The sequence below is a fragment of the Aythya marila genome (genome assembly GCF_965140915.1).
Source record: "Aythya marila genome assembly, chromosome: 10".
NCBI lineage: Eukaryota > Metazoa > Chordata > Aves > Anseriformes > Anatidae > Aythya > Aythya marila.
Window position 1 is genome coordinate 12,228,034 of NC_139051.1, and position 23,339 is coordinate 12,251,372.

The 23,339-nt window shown below is 48.2% G+C and overlaps 1 protein-coding gene across 1 annotated transcript; it reads right to left on the reverse strand.

Annotated features, from left to right (window-relative positions):
* Positions 1–62: 62 nt before the first annotated feature.
* On the reverse strand, positions 63–19,980 carry IP6K2 (inositol hexakisphosphate kinase 2). Its single transcript, XM_082768301.1, has 6 exons — positions 19,897–19,980; positions 6,895–7,188; positions 4,547–4,769; positions 3,710–3,885; positions 2,248–2,423; positions 63–848 (listed from the first exon to the last, which is right to left on the reverse strand). Exons 2-6 carry the CDS (start codon positions 7,094–7,096, stop codon positions 351–353), a joined length of 1,275 nt encoding a protein of 424 aa, XP_082624427.1. The 5' UTR covers positions 7,097–7,188; positions 19,897–19,980; the 3' UTR covers positions 63–350.
* Between the last annotated feature and the right edge of the window lie 3,359 nt (positions 19,981–23,339).

Below are 23,339 nucleotides of genomic sequence, written 5' to 3' on the forward strand. Positions count from 1 at the left end.
ACACCCAGGAAGATCTCGGAACTTCACCTCTTCTGCAGCCAGCAGCAAGGACAGAAGCAGCGCTTACAATGACCAAAAAGAATTTTATTGGAACGTATACACACAGGGATAACAGAGGTATCTGAGTAATCAAATATGGAATGTTTAAGAAAGTTAAAATAAATAAGGATACCAAGTTTTGCCAGTGCTAGGTCCAGCACCAATGTAAGTAAATGCCCTCCGAACAAGTCTGACTCTGATGGGACCATCCCTGCAGAGCCTGTAAAGATTCCTACCACCAGAAAGTGGCCAATAATTTTGGAATACAAAGAGTCACAATAGTGCTTTCTACCGCTGTGCATTCACACTGTTTATTCGCTACTTTCGTCTCTTATTTCTTTAATAATATCTATTAAATTCTGAAGTCCAAAAACATAACCCGTGTCTTGGCCCTCATGTACCACGCTATCTTCTCCATAGTACTTGCAGGTTGTGTGGGCAAAGTCTATCATGCGAACATCAACAGTACTAGCGGTGGGTTTGTAGGCATATGCTCCCGCTGACTCATCCGAAGACTCCTCTGAAAGGTCCTCTAAGTCCTCCGGGTCTGAGTCAACAGCGACTTCCTGCCTTTCCTTCCCATCGTAAATGATCAGCAAGGAGCTCGAATAGAAGCGGTACGACTCCTGTTTCTCCAGGACAGACTTGAGTTCAGTCAGTTTTTTAATAACAGACTCAAAGAGTTCCCTGCGCAGGTATTTGCCGTTATGAAAGAACTGGTAAAGTGCTTCTTTAAATCCTTGGACTGAGAGTTTTCTTCCATGGTATTTATTCATGAACATCAGCTGGCCAGTGCCTGCCTGGTAGACCTGCATGTTGAAGGACACAAGAGAAAAAAAAAGAGTTAAAATTGTTGGTGACACTAAGGTGAAGACATGGGGGCAAGCTGTGGGAGACAATGCTATGCAAAGCTCTTACAGGGCAACGCACTGCTCTTAAAACTGCTCTTGTAGTTACAGAAACTTAGCAACAACAGATCCAGCCGTGTCTATGGAGCTTGGAGGCACAGAGGAAGTGGAAAATTCCTTCAGTTTAGATTTGAGCTTTTCCACTTGGAATGTAAGAGTGGGGAGGTTAAGTGAGATTAGGAAAGCTGTGGCCAAGATCTCCAAAGTCAAGCTCCGGCTTGTACCACAGCCACTCGCTCAGCTCGTTACCTGCCCCAGCTCAGGGGCACACCACGAGGCCCAGAACGCTGGGCTCTAAGTGACAGCACCCAGCACTTCACAAGACAAGGTGTGCCCCTTAATCCTCTGAATTTCAAAGAAGTCGGAATTGCTCCTGCAGGAAGATTCCTTCCTACAGGGGAGTGTTCCATACATCACACAGCTCAGTAATGCCAAAGTATCTGCATCACGTAAGGATTGCAGGTGCCTCTGTTTTCCTCCACAGGTCTATACTGGAAAACGAACTGACAAGCCAGCCCTGCTCAAATCCCAGCGCTGTGGTTAGGAATGCAGCTCCCACACTTCTGTTTCTGCCTCGTGCTTTTCTCCGAATTGAAACAGGGAGCTGAACACCAACCATGCCAAGAGTCATGCTGGGGAACAAGTCCTAGCAAACACTGCCGGCATTCCTGGAATCTACTGGATGGGAGGAGAGAGGCTTCGGAAAAGCCTCAAAAACAAACAAGTTGTTTCCCACTTGTCACTCTAGGAATACAGAAACAAGTAAACAACTCAGGTGAAAGTCCACGCAACTATCTTGTTTGACCAATAGTTCTACCATGCTTATTAATCCTCTTCTTGTCAACACTTCACAACAGCTCTACTTCAAGCAGTGAAAGACCCATGGCTTTGCAAAGTCTGCCAGACAGACCTGACTGCTAGTTAATATTTTGGCAAATTTCCACATTTTATTTAAAACGTGTGCCAACAGACCTTTGATTGTTTCTTATGCTCTCCTAAGACGTTAATCACATCAATAATTTTACTACACACTTTTCAGTTGCTGTTATGGAGCAGGGGTCTGTTTCCTTGCTCAGAGAACACAACCACTGGGATGCAGAAGGTGCTGCAGGCTGCTCCCGCAGATGCTGCCACCTTCAACTGCTAGGTGATACTCAAAAGCTTCACTGCCCTCATGAAAGGAAACAAAGCACAGCATCTCAAGGACAACACTACACAGGATTACTACCTAAGCTAAAAAAAAAAACAACACCAAGAGAAATGGGTGCAAGCCTGTCCCCTTGCATGTTATTCCTCTCACCTGCATGCCACAAACTCGGACTCCGATAACAGCCGATGTACTCTGCTGACATTTGCGGATCTGATTGGCCTTCTTCTCCTCTGATGCATCATCTCCGTGCTGTCGGGTTCCCATTTTAAGGTCCAACACACATGGTACTTCATATCGAGATGTCAGGTTTTCCAGCAAAATGAATTCTGGCTAGTTAAGGAACAACCCTCACAGCAGAATACAGCTTAGCACAGACAGATTTTAGCGTCACAATCTTCATTCTAAGCATACCCAGTACGCAGTAGCCTACCAAAACTTCGGTAACACTTGGTATCACAGTGGATATTTATTCCCAGTACCAATGGTCTCTAGAGAAGATAAGTGATTTTCTACATTAAGTGGGAAAAATGTAACTAGGTCACACAGCAACATGATCTGGCAGACGAGCCAGACTCAGAATTATGAAGTACTGCCTACTTAAGAGAAGACTTATCTGCTTTTGTGGGAAATTAAGATTGCATGTGCTTCAGTTCCCACTGAAAAAATGCTGAAGCATTTCCACATCTGAAATGCCAAAGTTCAAAAGTACTTCAGAACATTTGATATATGCTTCGGAGACATAACACACTAGTACTTAGATAATTCAATAATCACCGACAGTGAAGCCATGACGATATCAGCCATCAAGTACCTTCTACCATTCTGAACAGTTTTAGTCACTGAGCTGTTCTGGTAATTCATTCACCAGAACTCCTCACACAGGGGAATCTGCTTACCACAGCATATAGATACTAATATTTTTGCAGGATTTACTCGTTACATGCAAGCCTGCATACAGCAATAACCCCCTAAGAATGCATGGGGGGGGGGGAGATGTTTACCTACAGCTGCAGAGCCTGGACATGTGCTTCAGCTTTTGCACATTGTCGCTTTTTTCTTTACTCCCATCCTGACAGTTTATATCCAGCTTTTCTTTATCAAGAAGTCTCACTATGAAGAGACTACTAGAGGCAGATGACTCCTTGCAGCAGAACATCCTACCCCTTATATTTAAAGCAACACTGAGAAGTTGCTGAAAAGGCAGAGAGGAAGCTAGTTTTTAAGATCACCAATACCACACACAAATATTCGTGGTTCTTGCCAATGAAAAAAAGCCACAGCACTCCTCTTCTCCCTTGAAAGCTTACATGAATAAACTGGTTTTGTGGAAGATCCCAAACACAGCATACTATAAAGCCTTTCCACTAATGCACAGTATATAGATTTAAGTCAAGTTATTTGGATTTCGTAGCCTAGCTACTTTACTACATGCAAAAGCCTGTGTTCTGGAGCTGGCAATCCCTTCAAAGTCACCAAGTAAACGCCTGCTTCACGGAGTCTCTCTGGATTACAGTTAAGCCTGCGCTGAGTTTTTTTTATCTGTCACGTCCAAGAAATAAAAAGCAGAGCCCTTCTCATTCCATTGTCATGAGGTCTTTTCAGGAAAGGATACTATACTGATTCCGATGTTTTGCATTTTCCTTCATCCGTTGTAACTGTTGCTGGTGACATTTCATGCTCCAAGGATTATGGAGTTTAAACTGTGAACTGACATTTCCTTTTTTCTCTACAGTATAATATAAAACTTCAGACTTCTTCAGCCACTCAAATTCTTCTTCCAATTTGTGACTAGAAAACAGAAGCAGCAAATTAGTCAAATCCCAAAACAAGCTCCTTGAAAGGTTCACAGTGGGTTCAACTTTTCCATCTATTTTGCTCACCTTCACCACCAGCTAGCCTAAGTTTTGTTTTGCTTTATGGACAACTGGATAACTTCCAAATCAGTAATGCATCAACCTTTGTAAAGCTACTTCCAAATTAGTACAGATTAGCATACAGCCGAGTCATGTTACAGAACATTTAGTAATTCTCTTTGTACATTCTTTATCTGAGTTACTTTGGCAGAAATAAGCGATACTCTAAGGTCTACCCTTTGCTAAGGACAGTGGTTTAGCACAATGCATCACAACGGGAATACATCACTAACAGGGTCCCTCAGCAGAGCTGAAATGTGGTGGCTTGTTTGCCATATGTTGTCCAACACTGGAAAGCCTTTCTCAACTGATTGCAGCAAAAAGGACTCAATATGCTAAGCAGGCTGAGCACAAAGCAGTTTCAGTACTGAACCTGACTGCACTGTTATCAGGAAAAACAACACAAGAAAAGAAACTGAAAGCTAGAGGTCTGGAGAATTCTCTAGAGTTCTGGAGATCACATCCCAGTTTGGCAGGAAAAAAAACAAACGTTCTGCTTTAACACTTTGCAGTCGGGTTCTCCTCAGCAAACCTACCTTTTCATTTTTTCCTCTTTCCTGTGCTGTCGTACCCATTCCTTAGATATCTTCTCGTTTTCTAACAACATTGTCTTTTTGTTAGTCCATCGCAACAGCTTACTTTTGGGTTCACAGTCAGAATTATCTAAGTTTTCCAAGTTATCGTGGTCCCCATTTAACGGATATGCTATTAGACATAAGTTTCCATCTTCATCCTCTTCAAAGCTCACTGACACCACACCTGAAGAGAGAGAAAACAAAAGAAGTTGTCAACTGCTGAAGCGATAAGCAAGCCTGTTACAACACAATGTTACACTGAGAATAGAGCAACTTTTGGTTTCTCTTACCCTCATCCTTAGTTTCTATCTTGCCACAGGCCAAACCTCATCGGCCAACCTAACAAATATCAAAAGACCTAGACAAAAATAACACCCCACAAAAGACAATTCATCACATTAACAAGACAACAATACAAAAAGTTCTTTTCTCTCTCTGATACAGAATTAAGAGCCAAATAATAACAGGAGACAATTTCAATTAATAAAAGCTTTTATTAATTTGAAAAACCTGACTGGTCTGACCCTAAATGAGACGTAAAGCATGTGTTAACATCTTGCAGTGAGAAGTGACCTGCCCAAAAATACACCAAAAGCTGCACGTTTTGCATGGCAGCAAAACAAAGAGCACTTATCCAAACAAGATCTGGTTAATTGAACCCCAGGGGACAGGAAAGACTTGCAAGCAGAGTAACAACACAAGAAAACATCGCATTACAAAAGAAACTAGTCCAAACGCTCCCCCTTCGAACCACCATCTTTTATTATACATTTTCCCCTCTGTTTTGGAATATATTTTATTGATACTGGTAATGCAGCAGTCTTGTGAAATAAATAACAGAATGCAATACAGAACAAATCTGACTGTGGTACACAGAAACAAGGTGAACCTTGAGAGCACTTCTCGCTCATCCTCCCTCTCAAGAGTCTCTAGAGCACTACACTGCGTCTTAGGAGTCTTAGCAGAGCGCTCTGACAGATGCCCTTAGTGCCACATTAGCACATTTCAACGCTTAGCAAAGGAGCCAGAACGATTGTCTGAATTGTCTGTTAATTTTATTTTTCAGTCCTCTCTCTTTATTCTCAAATCAATCAATCTGCACAGTTCTTGCAGCTCATCACTAGGCCAGAGGGGAGAGGTCTCGGCGAGAGATTGGCACTTCTGAGCTGGGCAGGCGGCTCTGAGACCTACAGTAGCTGGGGCAGGGAGCGCAGAAGCTCTGACTGACAGTCCTGCTGCCACAAAGGAAAGGACAACAGGAAAAAAAAGGGGGAAAAACCAGCCAGCAAGTGGCCTTTGGCTTTATCCTGGAAAAAAAATAACAGAGAAGGACCAAGTGAGGCCCCTTATCCCTCCCCGCACTCCCCCAAAAGCCACACACACTGGTACAATTGTTCTATTACATGGTGAAAAGTATCATTCAATGACCACATTTTCTTCCAGTCCAACAGAACATGTAGTGCCAAAACGTCTCTGTAAGCACGCAGGGAGCATAACTGTGCAACATCTCCTCTGAAGTCTTCCACCAGTTTTACAAACAGTATGCAAAACTCGGTCACCCTTAACAGCTGTTCAAGTCAGTGTGCTTTAAAAAGCAACTCCGTTTAAAAAATGCTTTGGTCATTATTTATTAATCACTGGGCAGCAGTGGATGGAATACCAAAGGGAAAGAGAAGTATTTCTGTTAACTAGCGCAACGCTCAGGAGAACTGGAATTTCCACTCCTACATAACATCTGACTCAGCCTCATCACGGCTACTTGATCCTTGCCTACCTCAATGCCATGAATTTTCATTTCCTTAATGGCAGAAAAAACACTGCACACATTAAACAAGACACTTTACCGACATTTATTTATTGTGATCAAAATGAGAGAGAGAGAGAGGACACATCCAAAAATAAGAGAGACCACAACTAAGCTCACACAAAACACCAGCAACCAATCTTATTAAATCCCTGTAAACAGACATTAAACAAGTGGCAAAAAAAAATATGAATCCACAAGAAAAGCAGCAGAGGATTACTGAGAACATTTACAAGCTGTTAGCTACTTACCTGTGCCTAAGGGAGATATATGGGCTATCACCAGCAGAGCTGCTCTACTCTAATGCTGTTAGTCAGCCCAAACGCCAACTTGGCAAGCATTTCCACCCTGCATCTCCACAGCCTGCCTCAGACAACATCAAAATACATGAAAAGAGAACCCTAAAATCTCTTCCTGCAGAAGAGACTTCAGAGCCAGCAGAGAGCCCGGCACGCTCGCAGTTACAGGAAGAAGCGCCCAGCCCCGCGCCGCGCCGCCGACTTACCCTCGTACTGCGGAGTGAATTTACGCATTTCCGTCGGGAGGGTCTCGTAGAACTGGTGCTCCCGCTGGATGAGGGGCTTGCAGATGGTCTTGTCGTTAAACCGCAGGACGCAGGAGTGGCCCCCGACCTGGTGGACAAAGGGCTCGAGCAGCACTCCCTTGGAATAGTGCTCCACTTCCATGGCTCCGAACGCTGGGCTCATCCTTGTAGCGCATTAGACAGAGGCAGGGGACGGCGGCGGTGGCGGTGGCAGTGACGAGGAGCCCGGCGGGGGGCTGGCTGCAGCGCGGCCGGCTGTGGAGCAAAGCACAGGGCGCCCGCTCAGCCCCGCGCACCGCCGCACCACTGCGGCCGCACCGGGGGGAGCGCCCAGAAAGGCGCCACGGCTGGCCCCGCCCACCGCCCGCCAGCCAATGGGGAGTGCGGTTTGAGAGTTGGAGGGCGGGGTTAGGTAAATGGGGGGGCGTGGTTAGAGAGAGGTGGGCGTGGCCACCGGGGCACTGCCACCGGGCTATGGGGCTGCTGCTGCGCGGGGTGCGGGGCGATGCCCATGGGATGTAGGGCGATACCCACGGGGTACGGGGCGATACGGGGTACGGGGTACCCCCGGGTATCGCCCCGTACCCCGTGGGTATCGCCCAGCTCGCAGGGCACTGCTCGGCCTCCCAGGGTGGGGAGCCGAGGCCGCAGGGCTGCAGCAGACCCGCTAACACCACGGTCTGCAGGTCCACGGGGGTGTTACTGGAAACCAGCAGCTGCTCGGGGAAGCTCATCGATCAGCTCAGCTCCCGGAATGTTTGCCCGCGGGTAGCGGATCAATAGCGGCTTACTACGCACCCACTAGTTGTTTTTTTTTCCTCCCCCTTTGCTTTTAAGGCCCTTAAAAACAGCACCAAACCAGCAAAATCCTCCCCTCCCTCCCCAGCTGCTTTCCTGGTGTTTTTCATCCCGTGCAGCTCCTCCCAGGGCACCCTCACCCCAAACACCAAGCACCGGGCAGGGAAAGCCCCCCAGCCTCACCCCAAACACCTGCCACTGCCAAATCCGTCTGGCTACAGCCCGCAGTGCCCGCGAAACGCAGGGAGAGGGGCAGGCCCTGCCACGTGCTGCCAGGGAACTGCTGTGTGTCTGTGCTTGTATAACACAGCAGTGATTTTAGGACTCGGGAATTTGGATGCTAGGCACTCACGGCGAGACCCTGTGCAGAGGGAGCCTCACACCGGCACAGCCATGCCTGTAACAGCACCAGCACCGCAGCACGTGGCCCCTGATCCTGAGGCCACCTTCCTGCTTACCCCGGGGTACAGACACCGACTGGCACCTGCTCAGACCTAGAAAGCAGCTTGCAACACCCCTGTCCTGGCAAAAAGCACCTCCGGCACAGGCCACACAGCACCTGGTTTACCCAACACGTCTTCAGGGAGCTCATTAGCAGCAGCTCAGGGCGTTTGCTTTAACAGCTGCCCAAGTGGTGTGGACAACATCCCTCGCTGCTCGCACCACTTCGCTTTCCTGAAAGACCCGGACCTGGCTCCCATTCAAGGGCCAGCGAAGCGAGGGCTTTTTATAGTTCTGATATTACAAAAATAGCCATTACGCAATATTTAGGCAGGCTTCGAGAAATGTTAGAAACATCTACACCAGTCAAACACAGAGGGCTTGGGCTGCATGACCACAAGGCAAACGGGAATACCGAGAGGAAGGAGAGAAATCACATCAGAAAAGACAGCTTCACTGTGCCTGCATTAACGAGCTCTGCTGGGTTTGTCTTCAAGAAACATAGAGCAACTCTCAAGTGATATCCTAGAGTCTTGTAGTACATCCCCTGATTCTATAACCAGCTTGTTTTCAATGCTCTTCAGAGCAAAAAGCGCACAGACCAGCTGTTTTCCAGCATTTTCCCAGACGCTAAACTCAGGCTCGGTGTACTCTGCCCTTTACCCCGCCGCCACAAGCTTTAAAGTGCCTTTGATGGAGCCTTTTGTTCAAAAAAACACATCGGGGGAAAAAAAAGCAGATGTGCAATTCCTTCACAAGCGTCGAGCATTTTAAGAAAAACCTGACGTAACTCGGAGGAGGCAAACAAACTTGTCTAGACACAACAATAGCTTGAGCAATGCCATTCTCACAGTAAGCAGCAAAAGATGTTACAAACCCCGATCTATAAAACAAGAGCGCTGTGTGATGACATCTTATTCCCATCCTCGCATGACAGCGACCAGCGGCAGAACACCACGATGAACTCATCCTTGCAGAGTTTTAAAAATTAAAATTGATCCCAGGTGATCCTTTGGCAGGTATTTCGTGGCCTTACAGATTCTCCACGGCATCCCACACGGGATTGCGTTAACGAGGGCAGCCTCTGGAGAGCGCAGCTCTCAATTAGGCAGTGACTGCTCCCTGCACAACCAGCTCACAAAAACAACCTCCCTTCTTCCCCCAGCCCCTGCAAAAGCAGGCTTTCTGATGCAGAGCTGCCCTCCGAAGCAGTCTGCTTGAATTGGGCTCCCCAAATGCAGGCTTCTACGTCAGGCGGCCACCCGCAGCTCCCAAGAGACCCGATTCAGCTCTGCAGCAAGGCAGACAGGGCTGAGCTTTCTGCCTGCCTTCCCACAGCTCGCTGGGCAGTGCAAAGGGGGAGCCGACAGCTGGTGCACGGCACAGCTGCTGCAGGATGTGATAGCCCCGCTGAGCCACGGTGGTTCTGAGGAAAGAGCAAATCACACAGGCAGCCACAGGAGAGGAAAATCCACGGCCCAGTGAAGCAGCCAAAGCTGGCTCAACTTGAAGAATACCCAAAGAAACAAATGCCAGCTGAAAAGGGATGGAGGAACATGCAAATATCAGTGTTGGAGAGTTACAGAGAGCTGGTGAGACCAACACCTGCCTTGTGCACAGGGCTGGGATGATACCTCAGGTCTTGGGCACAACCCTTCACAGCTGAAACAAGCACACCAAGAACCTACCACATCCCTAACAAGCTGCAGTGCTTACGGGCATGCTGCAAGCCCTCATGTAGCCAGGAGGCCAGCCTCCTCTCCTGCTGTCACCAGCAGTGAGGGACGTGAACCAAACAGCACAGAGCACCCAGCAGTGGGATATCAGAGCCATGAGGCTGGTTAAATGGGCCCAGGCTCAAAATTCCTGCTCAACTTGGGGCTCATTGTGACAGAAACCAGTGCTGTTCCTCCACACAACACTATTTTATCTATTAGCACATGTGCCCAATCCAGGAGCAGTGAAGAACTGCTTCTAACATTCGCTTCAGTTGCTGCTTGGCTCATGAACTGAAGCTGCTCTGCTGTGTTTTACTCCACGAGACCTTAAGCCAGGAATGGGGATACCCCAACCCTCCAGTTACCTTAGCACAGTATCAGAAATACAAAACATTTAGAAATAAACTGCACACAGAATAGGAACCAAGCCCTGCACAACTGACTGTGTCTCGATGCAAAAAACCAACCTTCCGCATTCTTTTATCACAACTGTTTTACCAGATTCCTAGCTCTCAGGATCATTATACCTCTAAATAAGGTAAAAACAGACCCGCAGCAGGCTTTTGAAACCTTTCCCATCTTGAATAACAACAAAGTAATTAAGGTTAAACAGTAAAAGCTACTTTCTGGCATTTTTTTCTCGTTAGGATAGAAGTGCTGAGCCCAGCCTGACACCCTGCGTGCTTACAGAAAGCAATCGCTTATTCTGGTAACTGATTTTTAGGGAAAAGGTCATCTTCACTACATGTGTGTGCTAGCACTGTAAAGTCTCCAAAAATGTTCCTCGCTGTAAACAAAAAGCCCTTCCCCAAAGAGCAGGAACGCAAGTGGAGCACAGCAGATTTAATGTTGCTTCCAGCACTGGGGGAAGGGCCACAGAATTAGGATGGGGAGACGCGACAGGCGAGCATACTGCTTCCTATTTCTCGTTTTGTTTTCCCTAAACACAGGAGCAAAGACACAAATTTGGGTAACATATCCCAACACTCCACCCTATATTCCAGAGAACTTCTCAGCTGAGCTCTCTTTTAAACAAAGATTACATTGGAAAAAAAAACTTTTTGTTAAGTGCAGCGTTGGGCCAAGAGGCTGTGATGCCTCTCACTACACCACGTATTGAGCCCACTAAAAAAAAAAAAAAAGCTGAGCCACAAGTTTCTATGCAAGCCAACGTTACTTCAGCTCCTCTGCAGCAAATTCATCAATCTAATGACAATTATGTTGTCTTCAGGACATGTACTCAGAGATGAGCAAGGATGAGGCTTTGTAAAAATACTCAGCAGGAACACTTCAAGGAGTGAGCTATCGACTCCTCCACAGCGAGGAGTGTGCTCATTCCCCAGGCAGAAATATTTCTGCTCTAGCCTTCGCCGCGAAGCCACAAGGGCACTGGGAGTCAGGCACTGCAATGACGGGCTCATCCCCACCAAAAAAAATATCCAAAAAAGCAAATCCTGCTTGTGAAGAGCAAGGTGCTTGGGGCAGGCCAAGAGAAGAAAGTCTTCTTAGAAGTACTGACACTGGATGTATTTTCTTCTAACCTGTCCTTATCAAACAGGTGGTGATTGCAGTGGCACGCTGAGGTAGGTTGGAACAATGAAAAAAAATTTACCAGGAAAAGGAAAAAAGATTCATTGAAGTCGTTTACTAAATCACACGAAATAGATGGACCTAGGGAGCCAGAATTAGTCAGGAATTCTGGAACAGAGTTTACACAAAACAAGCTTGCAAAGCCCTTCTGGGAAGGTGACAGAACCAACCAGCTACCAGTCTTGGCCCACTGAGGCAGAAATCCCATCCTGTTTTTAACTTTAGACAAACAAAAGACTCCCACCAACAAAAAAAAAGCAGACTTATGATCAGGTGGAAAGTACCTGCTCAGCAGCTCAACCAACTACAGTGGCAGCAGCCCTCCTCCACACGGTTACAGGCACTCCCATTCCAAGCTGTGTACACTTTTCCTGCTGGGCTATTGGAGGAACGCAGCAATAAATCCTGGAACACACCCACTGGCAGCAGCTTTTAAGAAAATCCTGTGCTCTGTGCCAGGGCTCATCCATCACTGGCACATGACAAGCAAAACACAGCTGGAAGCAGTTAGTTCTAAAAAAGTTTCGCCCTTTTTTTTTTTTTAAGCCTTTACCAGTTTTACAGCTCTGCAAAATTAGTGCTGAACAAATCAAAGAAGTTCAGGGGTGTTTCAAACAACTCGGATGTGCAGGAGAACCCCCTGAAATACCCACAGCCAGGAGAAAAACAGCACCTCTTACAGAGAGCCCCTTCTGCAGGGAGAGCACCGGGCCCTTCCTGGCCAACACCAGGTTCACCTGTAACATGCAAATAAAAGATGAAGCATTCCAGTACTGACAAACGTACAGAAAGAAATAAGTTTTCAGCATATAATGGACTTTTTAAATAAAAACCAGCAATATTTTTACTATCTCCTTTTATTCTCTAAACACGGAGTTCTGATGTTTTCTTTTAAACATACCCCAATCCCAGCAATATTTACGATGAGAGAAAGCCACAGCCCCACAAATTAAGAGTCATTCACATCCGTGAATGTAACCCCACAGCTGCAGACCACGTCTTGTAGCAGCTCTCAGCAGGACTTCTGAACACAACCTCACCAAACAAACACAACAGCCCGACTTGCATCACTTTCCAGCACTGCTCCTCATGCGGGACCATCACCCCTCCCTTAAACCAGCCCTACACCTCTAGGAGAGCCCAATTCCCCTACATCTTGTCTTAGAAAGCGAGGCAGTAACCAAGGCAGCCTCCAAGAGCTTCTGGCTTTTTCTTACCAGGAGCAGGTAGGGCAGCCACTCAGCCAGGAAGGCAGTTTCTCCAACCTCAATGGGGATTTTCAGTGCAAAGAGTACAAAGTACCCAAAAGCAACACTTTTGGCTTTCCCTGCACCCTTTGTAATCTGCAAGCTTAACAACCACAGACACAAAGCTGCAAAAAATGCCAGATTTACTCCTCAGAGCTATTTTATCTCCCTAGAACTAAAATAAAGCCAAGTTACAGGTTACTAAGCATACCCAGCCAGAAAAGAACACACAATTCTGACCCGTGCAGTTTTTCCAGGGATTGTGTAATTTAACAACCAGCCTCTTTTCCAAGTAAAAAATGCCATGGAAACTAAGAAACCCGAACCACCAAAGCTAAGCTACTTAAACTTCCTATTTAGAAACTGATCCATCTTAAAACAGCATTCTGGCACCAGCGGCTAAAAACACCAGTTGCTATAACAAGACAATGCTGCCCTTTGTAATGGAGAAGCCAGAATAGCATTCAGCCTTTAATCTTCCGAAAATATGACAGCAAGAGCTAAATTGCACGGATTGCACTTGTGAAAGTGTTATTCAAGACACAAAAGAAAGCGAAATTCAAGCACTGAAGTTAAAATAAATTCACGTCCACACCTTTCTCACTGCCATGAAGCCGGCAGCCTGGTAACTGTGTTTCCAACCCCTCCACCAAAGGACACGGCACCTTTCGGGCTGGCCCCTGAAGCTGTGACCAAGTTGCCCTAAATGAGAATTGCTCTGAAGTGCAGCTATCAAGTCCCTTCCAAAGGTCTTACCTGCTTAGCTACAGAAAGGATTTTCTGTCCGCATGCCCTCCAGAAGTCCCAGCCCCTAATATTCAAGCCATGCGCCCGTCAAGTGGACAAGGGTGCAAAACTCAAGCTTCCATGCCCAAATCCAGTCCGACTCCTTGAGCCAAAATTTCCAGGAATGCCATGCCAAACAACGATAATCTATAAATAAACTACAAGGAGAATGGTGCCAACAACCTACAGTTACCTATTTCACGCCTCCTAATTATACACACACTCATTGCTACCATCAACATACTCCAAACAAAGTTTAGTCCCTTTTTGGAGAAACTGGTCAAAAAAGGAACCCGTTGTAGAAGAAACTGGTCAGAAACAACCCAGACAGAGCCAGGAAGCAGACCCGAAATGCTCATCCACAGTTCAGGCCATGGTTCCCCAAGTGTTGGCTTTGAGGCGTTACTTCTGGTGCTCATGACAGATGGAGTTTTCTCCTCCCAGCAGCTGAAGTTCACAAGATGCATTTCACAGATCTTTTGAAACTGCCTTTGTTTCAAAACACTTCAAGCTACTGAAAACACATCCCTAACCAACTAAAAGCCTCCCAAAGGGAGGTGATACATGATTCAGCAATTTTACACACTCTTCTTCCCCTTTCCATGCTGGTTAAAGGGATAACGAAATAAATTAGGTCCCAAGACCTTGAACATAAGCTCCTTCCAGGATGCCCAAGCGCTACAGAAATTTAATTCCAGAACACAGAGACGAGTGATTTCACCGTGCTTCTTGCTCAAGTATAGATTGGACACTAGCAGGTAAGGACAGGACAGGAGTCTTACAAGAACGACTCCAACACTGCACAGTAAAATCACAATAATATTTTATTTACACTGTAAAAAGGGACAAGGGTCTTTTGTACAAGTATGCCCGCTAACATTAAAAAAAATGTTTCTTTAAAAAAATATTTATGTTTTTCATCTTTCAGTGACCTCCCAATACACCATCTGGGACCAATTACAGGCTAACCATACTAATTACTGTCACAGAATTAATTCACCCTTATCTCGCACAGTTTACATACGCAAACAGCCCTACAGAAACACTTGAAAACAATCTTATCAATTTCAGTAATCCATAAAAGAAAGCTTTTTCACAGGAGCTTGGCGGCACTGCTCTCACGTCTCAGCAGGCTGAAATACATTCAATAATGCAAAAAAGAGAGCAAATTTTATTAGCCTGGGACACAACCAGGATAATTTTTATGCCCTCAAAGACCTTTGCTGCTTTACAGGAAATTTTTAGAGCATGAGCAAGCATGGTTGGCACAAGTGCCTTCAAAGAGACACCATCACGAACCCAAAAGGGGAGGCTCAGACAGGATGACTGCCAAAAAACTATTTTCTCTTCAAAACCCTGCAATACTGCACCACCATCCATGCTGTGCTCATGTTCCAATTCTGCATTTCCGAGAAACAGCCTACTGTCAGAAAGAAACGTGTCAGGGAAAAATCAAGCTCACGAAAGACCATTTTATTTTTTCAAATCAAACTGTGCTGTGATGTTAGCTCATTACTCACTCTTAAACACAAGAAACCACCATTAGGCATTTACAGTTAAATACGTACAAGGCTTTGTTTCAGCTGAACGAGCCTCAGCCAGCCCTCCTCTCACCACTCAGCTTGCTGTGCCTCCATCAGCCTTTATTCAATTTACCCCTCATCCTTGGGAGACTACTTAATTCTGTGAATTCTGAAGTGATTCTGCAACACATTGTTCCCCCATCTAGAACTTTCCCTTTGGTTTAATGTTCACAGGCTTCTCTCCAGAAAACCAGCTAATTATATTGAGCTAAACCCAATTTTTCCTCGTTTGCTTATCTGCATTATTCCCTGTTGCAAAGCTGATTATTTCAGTACGAACACATCCACCAAATTTAACCTCAAACCTTTAGTTGAACGGAACCAACCTTCTGAAAGTGCTAACACCTCAGAGATATCAAATGGTGCCTATCATGCCCACAGTTTCACTTCAGGATAAGGTACTAAATAATCATCTGTAGGCTGACGTCAGATTAAAAGGGTAATTTGCCATCACGTTCTTAACGTATATCCGAGGCACAAGACAGCTAATGCGCTGTTCTTCTGGAAAAATTGTGAAAAGCAAAAGAGCAATCGTTAGAAGGAAGCTGCCATCCTCCATAAGCATAAAATTAGGCAGCACCCACAATCCCTGATAGGCTTTCAGGCACTGTTGAAGTTTTCTGCATCACAGCACCGCGCTGCTATTTGGGTACTGTCGTCAGAGCCATCTGTGCCTCAGGAAGAAAATCAACATTTCTGCTGTGCCTGTTCTATCGCGGACCCGACGGGACTTGTGATCCCAGTCTCGTTCTGGCATAAAGCCCCCAAACCCTTCCTTCTTCCTAATGCCATCTTCCGAGGAAGGACAGCCCCTATAATTGTATCTGCTGCCCTTGGGGGGTTGCTTGCCCCATCCACAACCCGGGGCACCATCAGTTTCAGCGAGTCGTCCCCATGTCGGCAGCTCCTTCCAGCTCTGTCAGCACAGCAGGGTGAGAACACAGGGACCGAGGCTTGCAGCACCCCGAAAGGCTGCTGTGCGAGGTCAGTAATTAGTGGTTCTGTGGGGCCTACTAATTGGCCGATCAACACATCACAGCCCCAAACCAACCCCAGCTCGTGCACTGCCTCCCAACCATCCCTCACACAGCTTGTCCAAGCTTGTGCTCTGAGACCCAAGCCATTTTATGGGCAAACCTTGACTTTTTCCAGTAAAACAACGCAAACCTGGGCACTTGCTGGCTCCAGCTACTTCAAGGAAAAGACCTTCCATCCGCACCAGCAATCCAGGTGCAGAGTCATCAAAGATAATTTAAGAACCTGATGGCCAGCAGAGCAAGAGTACTTTCTGTACCCATAACGAAGGTTATCACTGCCCTACTCCAACACACCCTGGCTTTCAGAGGCAGGCTCAGGACCTCAGAGACTTAGCCCTACACAAGTCAAGAGGACCCAGTGATGAGTCTGAGCTGCTAAACACTTGATTAACCATCAGCAAGCAACCTTCATTTGAACAATTTTGCTTCCACTGCATCAGCAGAATTTCAGGCTTTGCAGGCACAGAAATATTCTGGCTGCTTCCAGCTCGTTATGTCGTGTCACAGGGCTTTTTGCAAAGGGGAAGAAAAGAATTATTTTGAAACCAAATTGTTATTATGAAAAGCCCACGGATAACATTGTACGAGGCATTTCTAAGGAAAGCTAGAGAAATGTCCACCTACAATTATACCTTAAAACCACATAGTGTGGCTTCTTAATACCTGAAAACCATCCCTATACCGTTTCAAAGATACATTCACCTTGGGCACGACGGAAAGCCCGATAAAAGAATTAAGAGACAGAGGAAAAATCCTCTCCCCTGCAATGGAAAATTTTCAGCTCTGGGAGCGAGGCACGGGGATGCTCGGCCGGGCCCGCGTTGCCTAGGCACCGAGCACAGCCGCCTGCCAACGGGGCCGAGCCGAGCGTCAGCACATCCAGAGCGTGGAGGCAGCGAGTTTGTCCTCCCCAGAGAGAGATACCTGCCTGCCCTGCTGCTGTGCCCCTAGTTTGTGTCTGTGTGTATCTAGTTTGTGTTCACCAGCACAGAAATATGAAGGAAACCAACCGACGGCTTCAAAAGGAGGAAGCCGCACCTTGGCTCGGCATCACAAGCCACATCAAACCATGCCTCGCTCCAAACCCCCGCCTTGGCCACGGCTGCCCCACGGCTCTCCCACGCGAAGCACGGCTCCCCCAGGCAGGGCAGCATCAAAGGGACACCACAGAGGCACTTACTCCACATGCTGTGGGTCTGGAGCAGCTCCAGAGCTCAGGGAAGCACCAGCTCACCCGGCTCTCCTGATTTCCAAACGCCCTCAGAAGAGGATCACAACATAAGTGACATTTAACACCAGCCAGCCCTGAATTCCCAACCTTTACCTGAGTTCCCTGAATTTAGACGGTGAAGATTTAAAGATTAAGAGTGACTACCGTTTAATTCATCGCTTTAGGTGAGATTTCTTTGTGGAGTCTCTATGACCAGTGGTTCTTTCACCATCAGCCCGACAGCACACACCGTGCCACCACCTTTCCCTAACCAAGGCAGACATCTGTGACCACAGCAACGCTGCTGACAGACCGAGGCACTCTCCCTCATGACAAGGCATGCCTGCTCTCCCCAGCCTTCAGAAGAAAAATGTCATCCCAAAAACATCCTCTCTCACCCCCCAGCTGGTCAGAGGACAATTAGAAAGTGTCACCACACCGCTGATCTGGCTGCGGGCCCAACCACCAACAGGCGGCTAAGAGTTTCTTTCTTTAACATCTTTTCTCATCCTGCTTTTACAAAACCTCACGCCCGACAAATCTGAAGTATTCTTTGCAAGCAACTGGTAGGGAAGGAATTTTTCAGAGAGCACAGCCTCGCGTTCACATGCCTGACCGCTATCCAGCTTTCCAGCTCTATCCCAAGTTACTGTGGCACACTGTTATGCTGATTCTGATCTACCTTGCTTCAAGAAGAGACAGCGACATAAATTTTGTTATTTGTACAACCAAAGTACTGCAGACAAGTTAACAGATTACTCCAGAAAGCTATAAACAGCAAACGCAGAAGAGAGAGAAAAAGAGCCTTTCAATTACATTAATGAATCTAGATTTATGAAAAGCTACTTGGCCCCGTTTAAGGTCCTAATTTTTTAGTAAGAAGTATACATGAACGGCTATAATCCTTGCCAACATCTTACAGTCCTTCCCTGAAATCCCTCCTGCAAGGCTTAACCAGGCTACACTTCTGGTCACTTGTGATTATTTTAGGGGAAGAAACACTCCTGGATGTTGGCAGTTCAATGGTTTCTCCCTGTTGTTCTCCCTCCCCCCCTCCATTCACAAATTACATCAACTGTCTGGAAGATGCTCAAGGACCCAAACAGAAGCAAGCGTTAGGTAGCAAACCCATCTTAAAGCACACATACTGGTGTGCTCCTGCATGTGTATACAAAAGAAGTTTCCATTCCAGGATATTATATAGCCTGAAAATACCCAACTCAAAGGCAATTTTAAATGTTACAAATTAGCTCATTTATCTGACATAAACAAAGCTATGAGCATGGATACCAACCATTTGAGCCATTTAAAAGCCAAAATAACCCTGATCTTTTTGTTCTCAAGGATCAAATTGGACCTGTACTATTCCCAGTTAATTTCACACGTTGAACACCAGTAACGTATCCCACGGCATCTAACTCAAAAGTTAAAGGAACTCAGAGCCGCATTAGCTCAACTCAGATCAGCATTAGCTTAACCGTTCCAGAGCTAAATACTAAAATTCTGATTTCATTACTTAGCACAGAAGAGCCCCGTAGACGTCCATGAGGACAAGAAGCACACACGCACTGGACGCATTTTTTAAATATCTGAGCAGCTACGGGACACAGAAGGCACCACGCCAAAAAATAAAAGACGACCGCCTAGAAGTAAGGGCAATTAGGCTCCAGCTGCTATCAGAGAAGGTATCTGCGTTCACCATGTGTACTTTTTCACGGTGCAATTCAGGCCAAGGACGTATCAGGGCGTAGCTACCGAGAGGCTGTTATTCCATCAACAGCGATAACGTTTATTTCCTTTAGCTGAACGCCGACTTCCAAAGCCCCAGCACCGGTGTTTTTGTTGGGGCCGAGGGCCCCCACACCGCGAGCCATCCCCGAGTGCTTCCCACTTGGCGCGGCGGCGTTGCTGAGCGGCGCATCCCGTTACGCAACGCTCCCCAACCTGCTGTTTTGTCATGCCGCAATTTCCTAAAGCGGCCCCCAAACCTGCAGCACGTCCCACACAGGGATGACGCCTCACAAACCAACACCAGACCGTGTCAGGGGGGAATTTCTGACCTTAGGGGCTCCATGAGCCAGACCAACACCTACACCCACACCACTGCGGCCTCCCACTGATGGGCCACAAGCCCCGCACCAGTGGGGGCAGCGATGTAGGATGAGGCAGGACAGGGCACTACGAGGCAGGATGAGGTGGGACGGGGCAGAATAAGGCTGAAAGCTCAGCACAGGGCACAAATAGGGTGACACCAGGGCAGGAACCCCCCTCCCATCCCATCCCACTCACCCCATCCCATCCCATCCCATCCCACTCACCCCATCCCACGCCATTCCACCCATCCTATCCCATCCCATCCCACCTCACCTCACCCCATCCATCCTCACCTCACCTCATCCCATCCCACCCTCACCCCACAGCCAGCCCCAACCCCCACCACACACCCCAGCACGAAGGTAAAAGGGGACCCCACACCCCTCAGAGCCCACCCCCGGGACTCTGAGGAAGGCACGGAGCCAGCAGAGGGCCGAGGAGCGGCGGCCGGGCCGTTACCTGCTGTCAGGGCCGGCGCCGGCGGCGGCTTCGCCTCTTTTGTTTCTCAGACGCCAAAATGGCGGCGCGGGGCCGGCCTCCCCCTCCCGGCTCCCCGCTCCCATCCCCACCCCGGCCCGAGGCCCCGCCCCTCCCTCGGGCTCGCCTCGCCATTGGCTCGTCCCGCGCCGCCGCGCGCTGATTGGGTGGCCGCCGGCTGCCGCTGTTGCTAGGGGAGCGGGGCGGGAAGGACTGGGGGGGGGGGTTCGGCCCCCTCAGGGCCCCGCTGAGGTGGATGGGGTCCTGCCCCTGTTTGTTGTCCAAAATCAGTGATAGTGGCCCAAACACACTCAAATAATGCCCCCTCGGTGGGTCCCCGGCCTCCCCATCAAGGAGGAGCCCCAGCCCTGAGGCCACACAGGCCCATGGGGCTGTGTGTGTCAGGCTCACCCTAAACATCTGCCCCTAAACGTCTGTAGGGTTACACAGGTCTTAAGGTCTTATAGGGGCGACCCTGCCCCAGTTCACCCTGAGGGGTTTGGTGGTGCTGCTGTGGCACTCGGGGCCTGCGTGCCAGCCCGCCGGTGGGCCTGTGACAACGCAGGCTTGGGAAGGAAAAAGGCTGAATAATGGGATCGCTGCGGTTGAAATTACTAAGCGACAGTCTCTCTGGCAATGAACTTAGTGACGCCCTGCCATCTATTTAATCACGTTAATGAGACAGAACAACTCCTCTCAGATACAAATTACTCCGCGTTTCATTTAAACAAAGGTCAGAGAGCTAAAAGCTGCGCAAGCCGCCACAGTTCTGCTTTGCAAAACGCTCAGCAAAAGGCAGCCTTTGTCTGCGGGGGCAGGCTGGCATTTCTGGCGAGCAGCTGCGGGGCTGGGAGCACAGCGTGTCCCCGGGGACACGCACCCTGCACAGCTCCCACCGCCGAGCACGGGTTTGGGGTGCAAACGCTTTCCACAGGGCCTGGGAATGCTGCTCGGTTAGAGGTCTGAGCCTAGGTTCGTGAGAGAGATTCAGAGGACAGGGGGTCTTTGGTTTCTCCTTGTACCAAAACACTAGCATGCGTACGCTTTTCTATAAGATATGATGACGTATGCTGGTTCTTACTGCTTAAAATACATCAGTCTCGCTCGGGTAACAGTTGAAGCCAAGCAGGGCTTCCTGTTGACAGGTTTCTGATTTGTCTGGTTGTTGCTATCAGAATTATCTTAATTTCAAAACGCATTTTCTTATGCATCTCACCATTCACAACTGGTGACCTTCCTTGGGTTTTTAAAGGTTTTAAATCCAATCTCTTTGGGCTGAAGCTGGCCATGAGTGACCAGGTCAGTAATTGTCTCAAGACATTGGCAGTTACGCCTGGAGATTATCACTACACACTACCAGTTTTAATCTGTGTTTGCAAGCCCAGGAATACTACCAACAGCCCAGAGCCGGTCCAAGCTCCTGCCTGATTTATGGTCCCGTTGTGTGGCAGCACGGTCCTTCCGAGTGCCGGGATGTTCCCACGGGATCACGGAAGCATTAGGTTTCCTCAAGCCTTGCTTCTTGCCGCTCTTCTTTCCGTCCCTCTCAATTAGCCAGGGAGCAATTCCAGGCTACGCGAGTCACTCAGACATCCCCTGCCTCCCTGCGATCAGCTTCCCTGATCCGGGTCATGCCTGTAACGAGAAGATGTTGACACCGAGCATGGCTTGGCAGGGCTGTGTTGTCGCTCGGCTCTCACTGCCCCTTTCATTCCTCCGCTGCCCTTGACCGCATGTGGCTCACGGTCACTTCCCTGCCACCAGCCTGCAGCCAGCCCCGCTCCCAGACATGGACATGGGGCTGATCCCGGGGCTGCCCAGCACCGAGCTGCTTGGGAACAGCTTGGGAACATCGCACCCCAAGGTCCCCGAAGCCTCTCGCAGAGACAGCAGAGGTGCCGCACTGGAGCCTTTAGGGATCTGCTCAGGCAGGCAGTGGAAAGGTGCCTGTCACACTGCCAAAACCCTGCACAAAGTAAATAGGCAATAAACATCCTGCTTCCCTAAACACCCTCCTCTCCCTTGTGTGTGCGTGTATATCTGTGCTCGCATTTTTAAAGAGCCTTTGCAAAGCGCCAGGCTGACAGTTTAAAGGAACAAGCGCTTCCCTTTATTAACAGAACTCGTACAATATAGGAAGCAGCAGAGAAAACTCCTTTTTGCCGGGCTGTGTCAAATCCACGACCCAGAGAAAAAAACCCTGAACATAAAGTTCATGCATGTTTATTTTTGTTGTCTTGACCAAGGACCAGTTCCTTTTACAGGGAGTGGCGGAGGAATGCTCTGAAATTCCACGGTTCAATATGACCTTTGCCAGGATGAGGGCTGAAAATTTCATTATATAACTGAAAACTGAGACCCTGAATCAGAAGATGTAAGCCAAAAAAATGTAGTCACTTCTCACCAGATCAGCCCGGTTCCAACCCAAGACAGTTTTCTTCCCACTGCACAATCCTGACACTCAGTCTTCAGCCTGTGGTCTGTGCCATTTTTGTTGTGCCTCCATTAGTTCAAATTAATGCACATGGTTCTCATTACTTACTTGCAAAACATTTCATCAGATGCTGTGTCTGATTCAGTACACAAAAAGCCAGGCCACTAAAGGAGGACAGCACTTAATTTAATAAGGAAGATGGGAAATGTCATGCTTTAAAGATGCCTTGCACGGAAATAGATTCCATGCTCTATCCTCAGTCCTGGCGGGGTCAAAAATAATAATATTAGGAGAACAGAGCTGGAAGGAGAAGGCTAGCGATGGGGGGATTTCTGTGCGTGGGCAGCAGAGCTGGTTGCCAGAGCCTCAGCAGCTCTGCTGCCGGCCTTGCCAAGCACCTTCTGTCACCCCTGAGCAGTTACAGGCTGAGGCACAGGGGATAAACACCGCAGAAACACGGACGGGCTCTGTTTACCAGGGTGGAAGCTCTGCTCTGGGATTTCTCAAGAGCCGCGGGGATGGGGAGCTGACAGCCACTGCCTGATGAGCCAGGGCGCGAGGGGTCACAGGTGATGGATCCGCGCTTTCCTGCAGGAGGCTGTGATTAATGGAATGTTTTTTTTTTCTCCCCTCCAAGTTCCTTTTAACCGATTTGATCAGATCCAGGCACCACAAGGAAAAAACATCTGTAGCTTATGGTTTACGGGCTCGGTTTGCTGGCTGCAGGCGAGCGGGGAGGACACGGCAGTGCTGAAGCCGTGAGCAGCAGCAGCGCCCGGCCAGGCAGAGCGGTCACCAAGCGGCACAGCCCAGCTGTATTCACCGACCCAGCTGTGCCTCTCCATGGCCTGCAAAGCCTCGTGTGCCCTACGTGTGTGTGCCAGGGTCCTGCTGGGACCTGCTTGTGCCTGGGAAAGCAGCGGGAGAGTGACCAGGAAAAGAGCTGTGAGCCAGGAATACGGGCACACCGCTCCCTGCCCCTTCCCGCAGA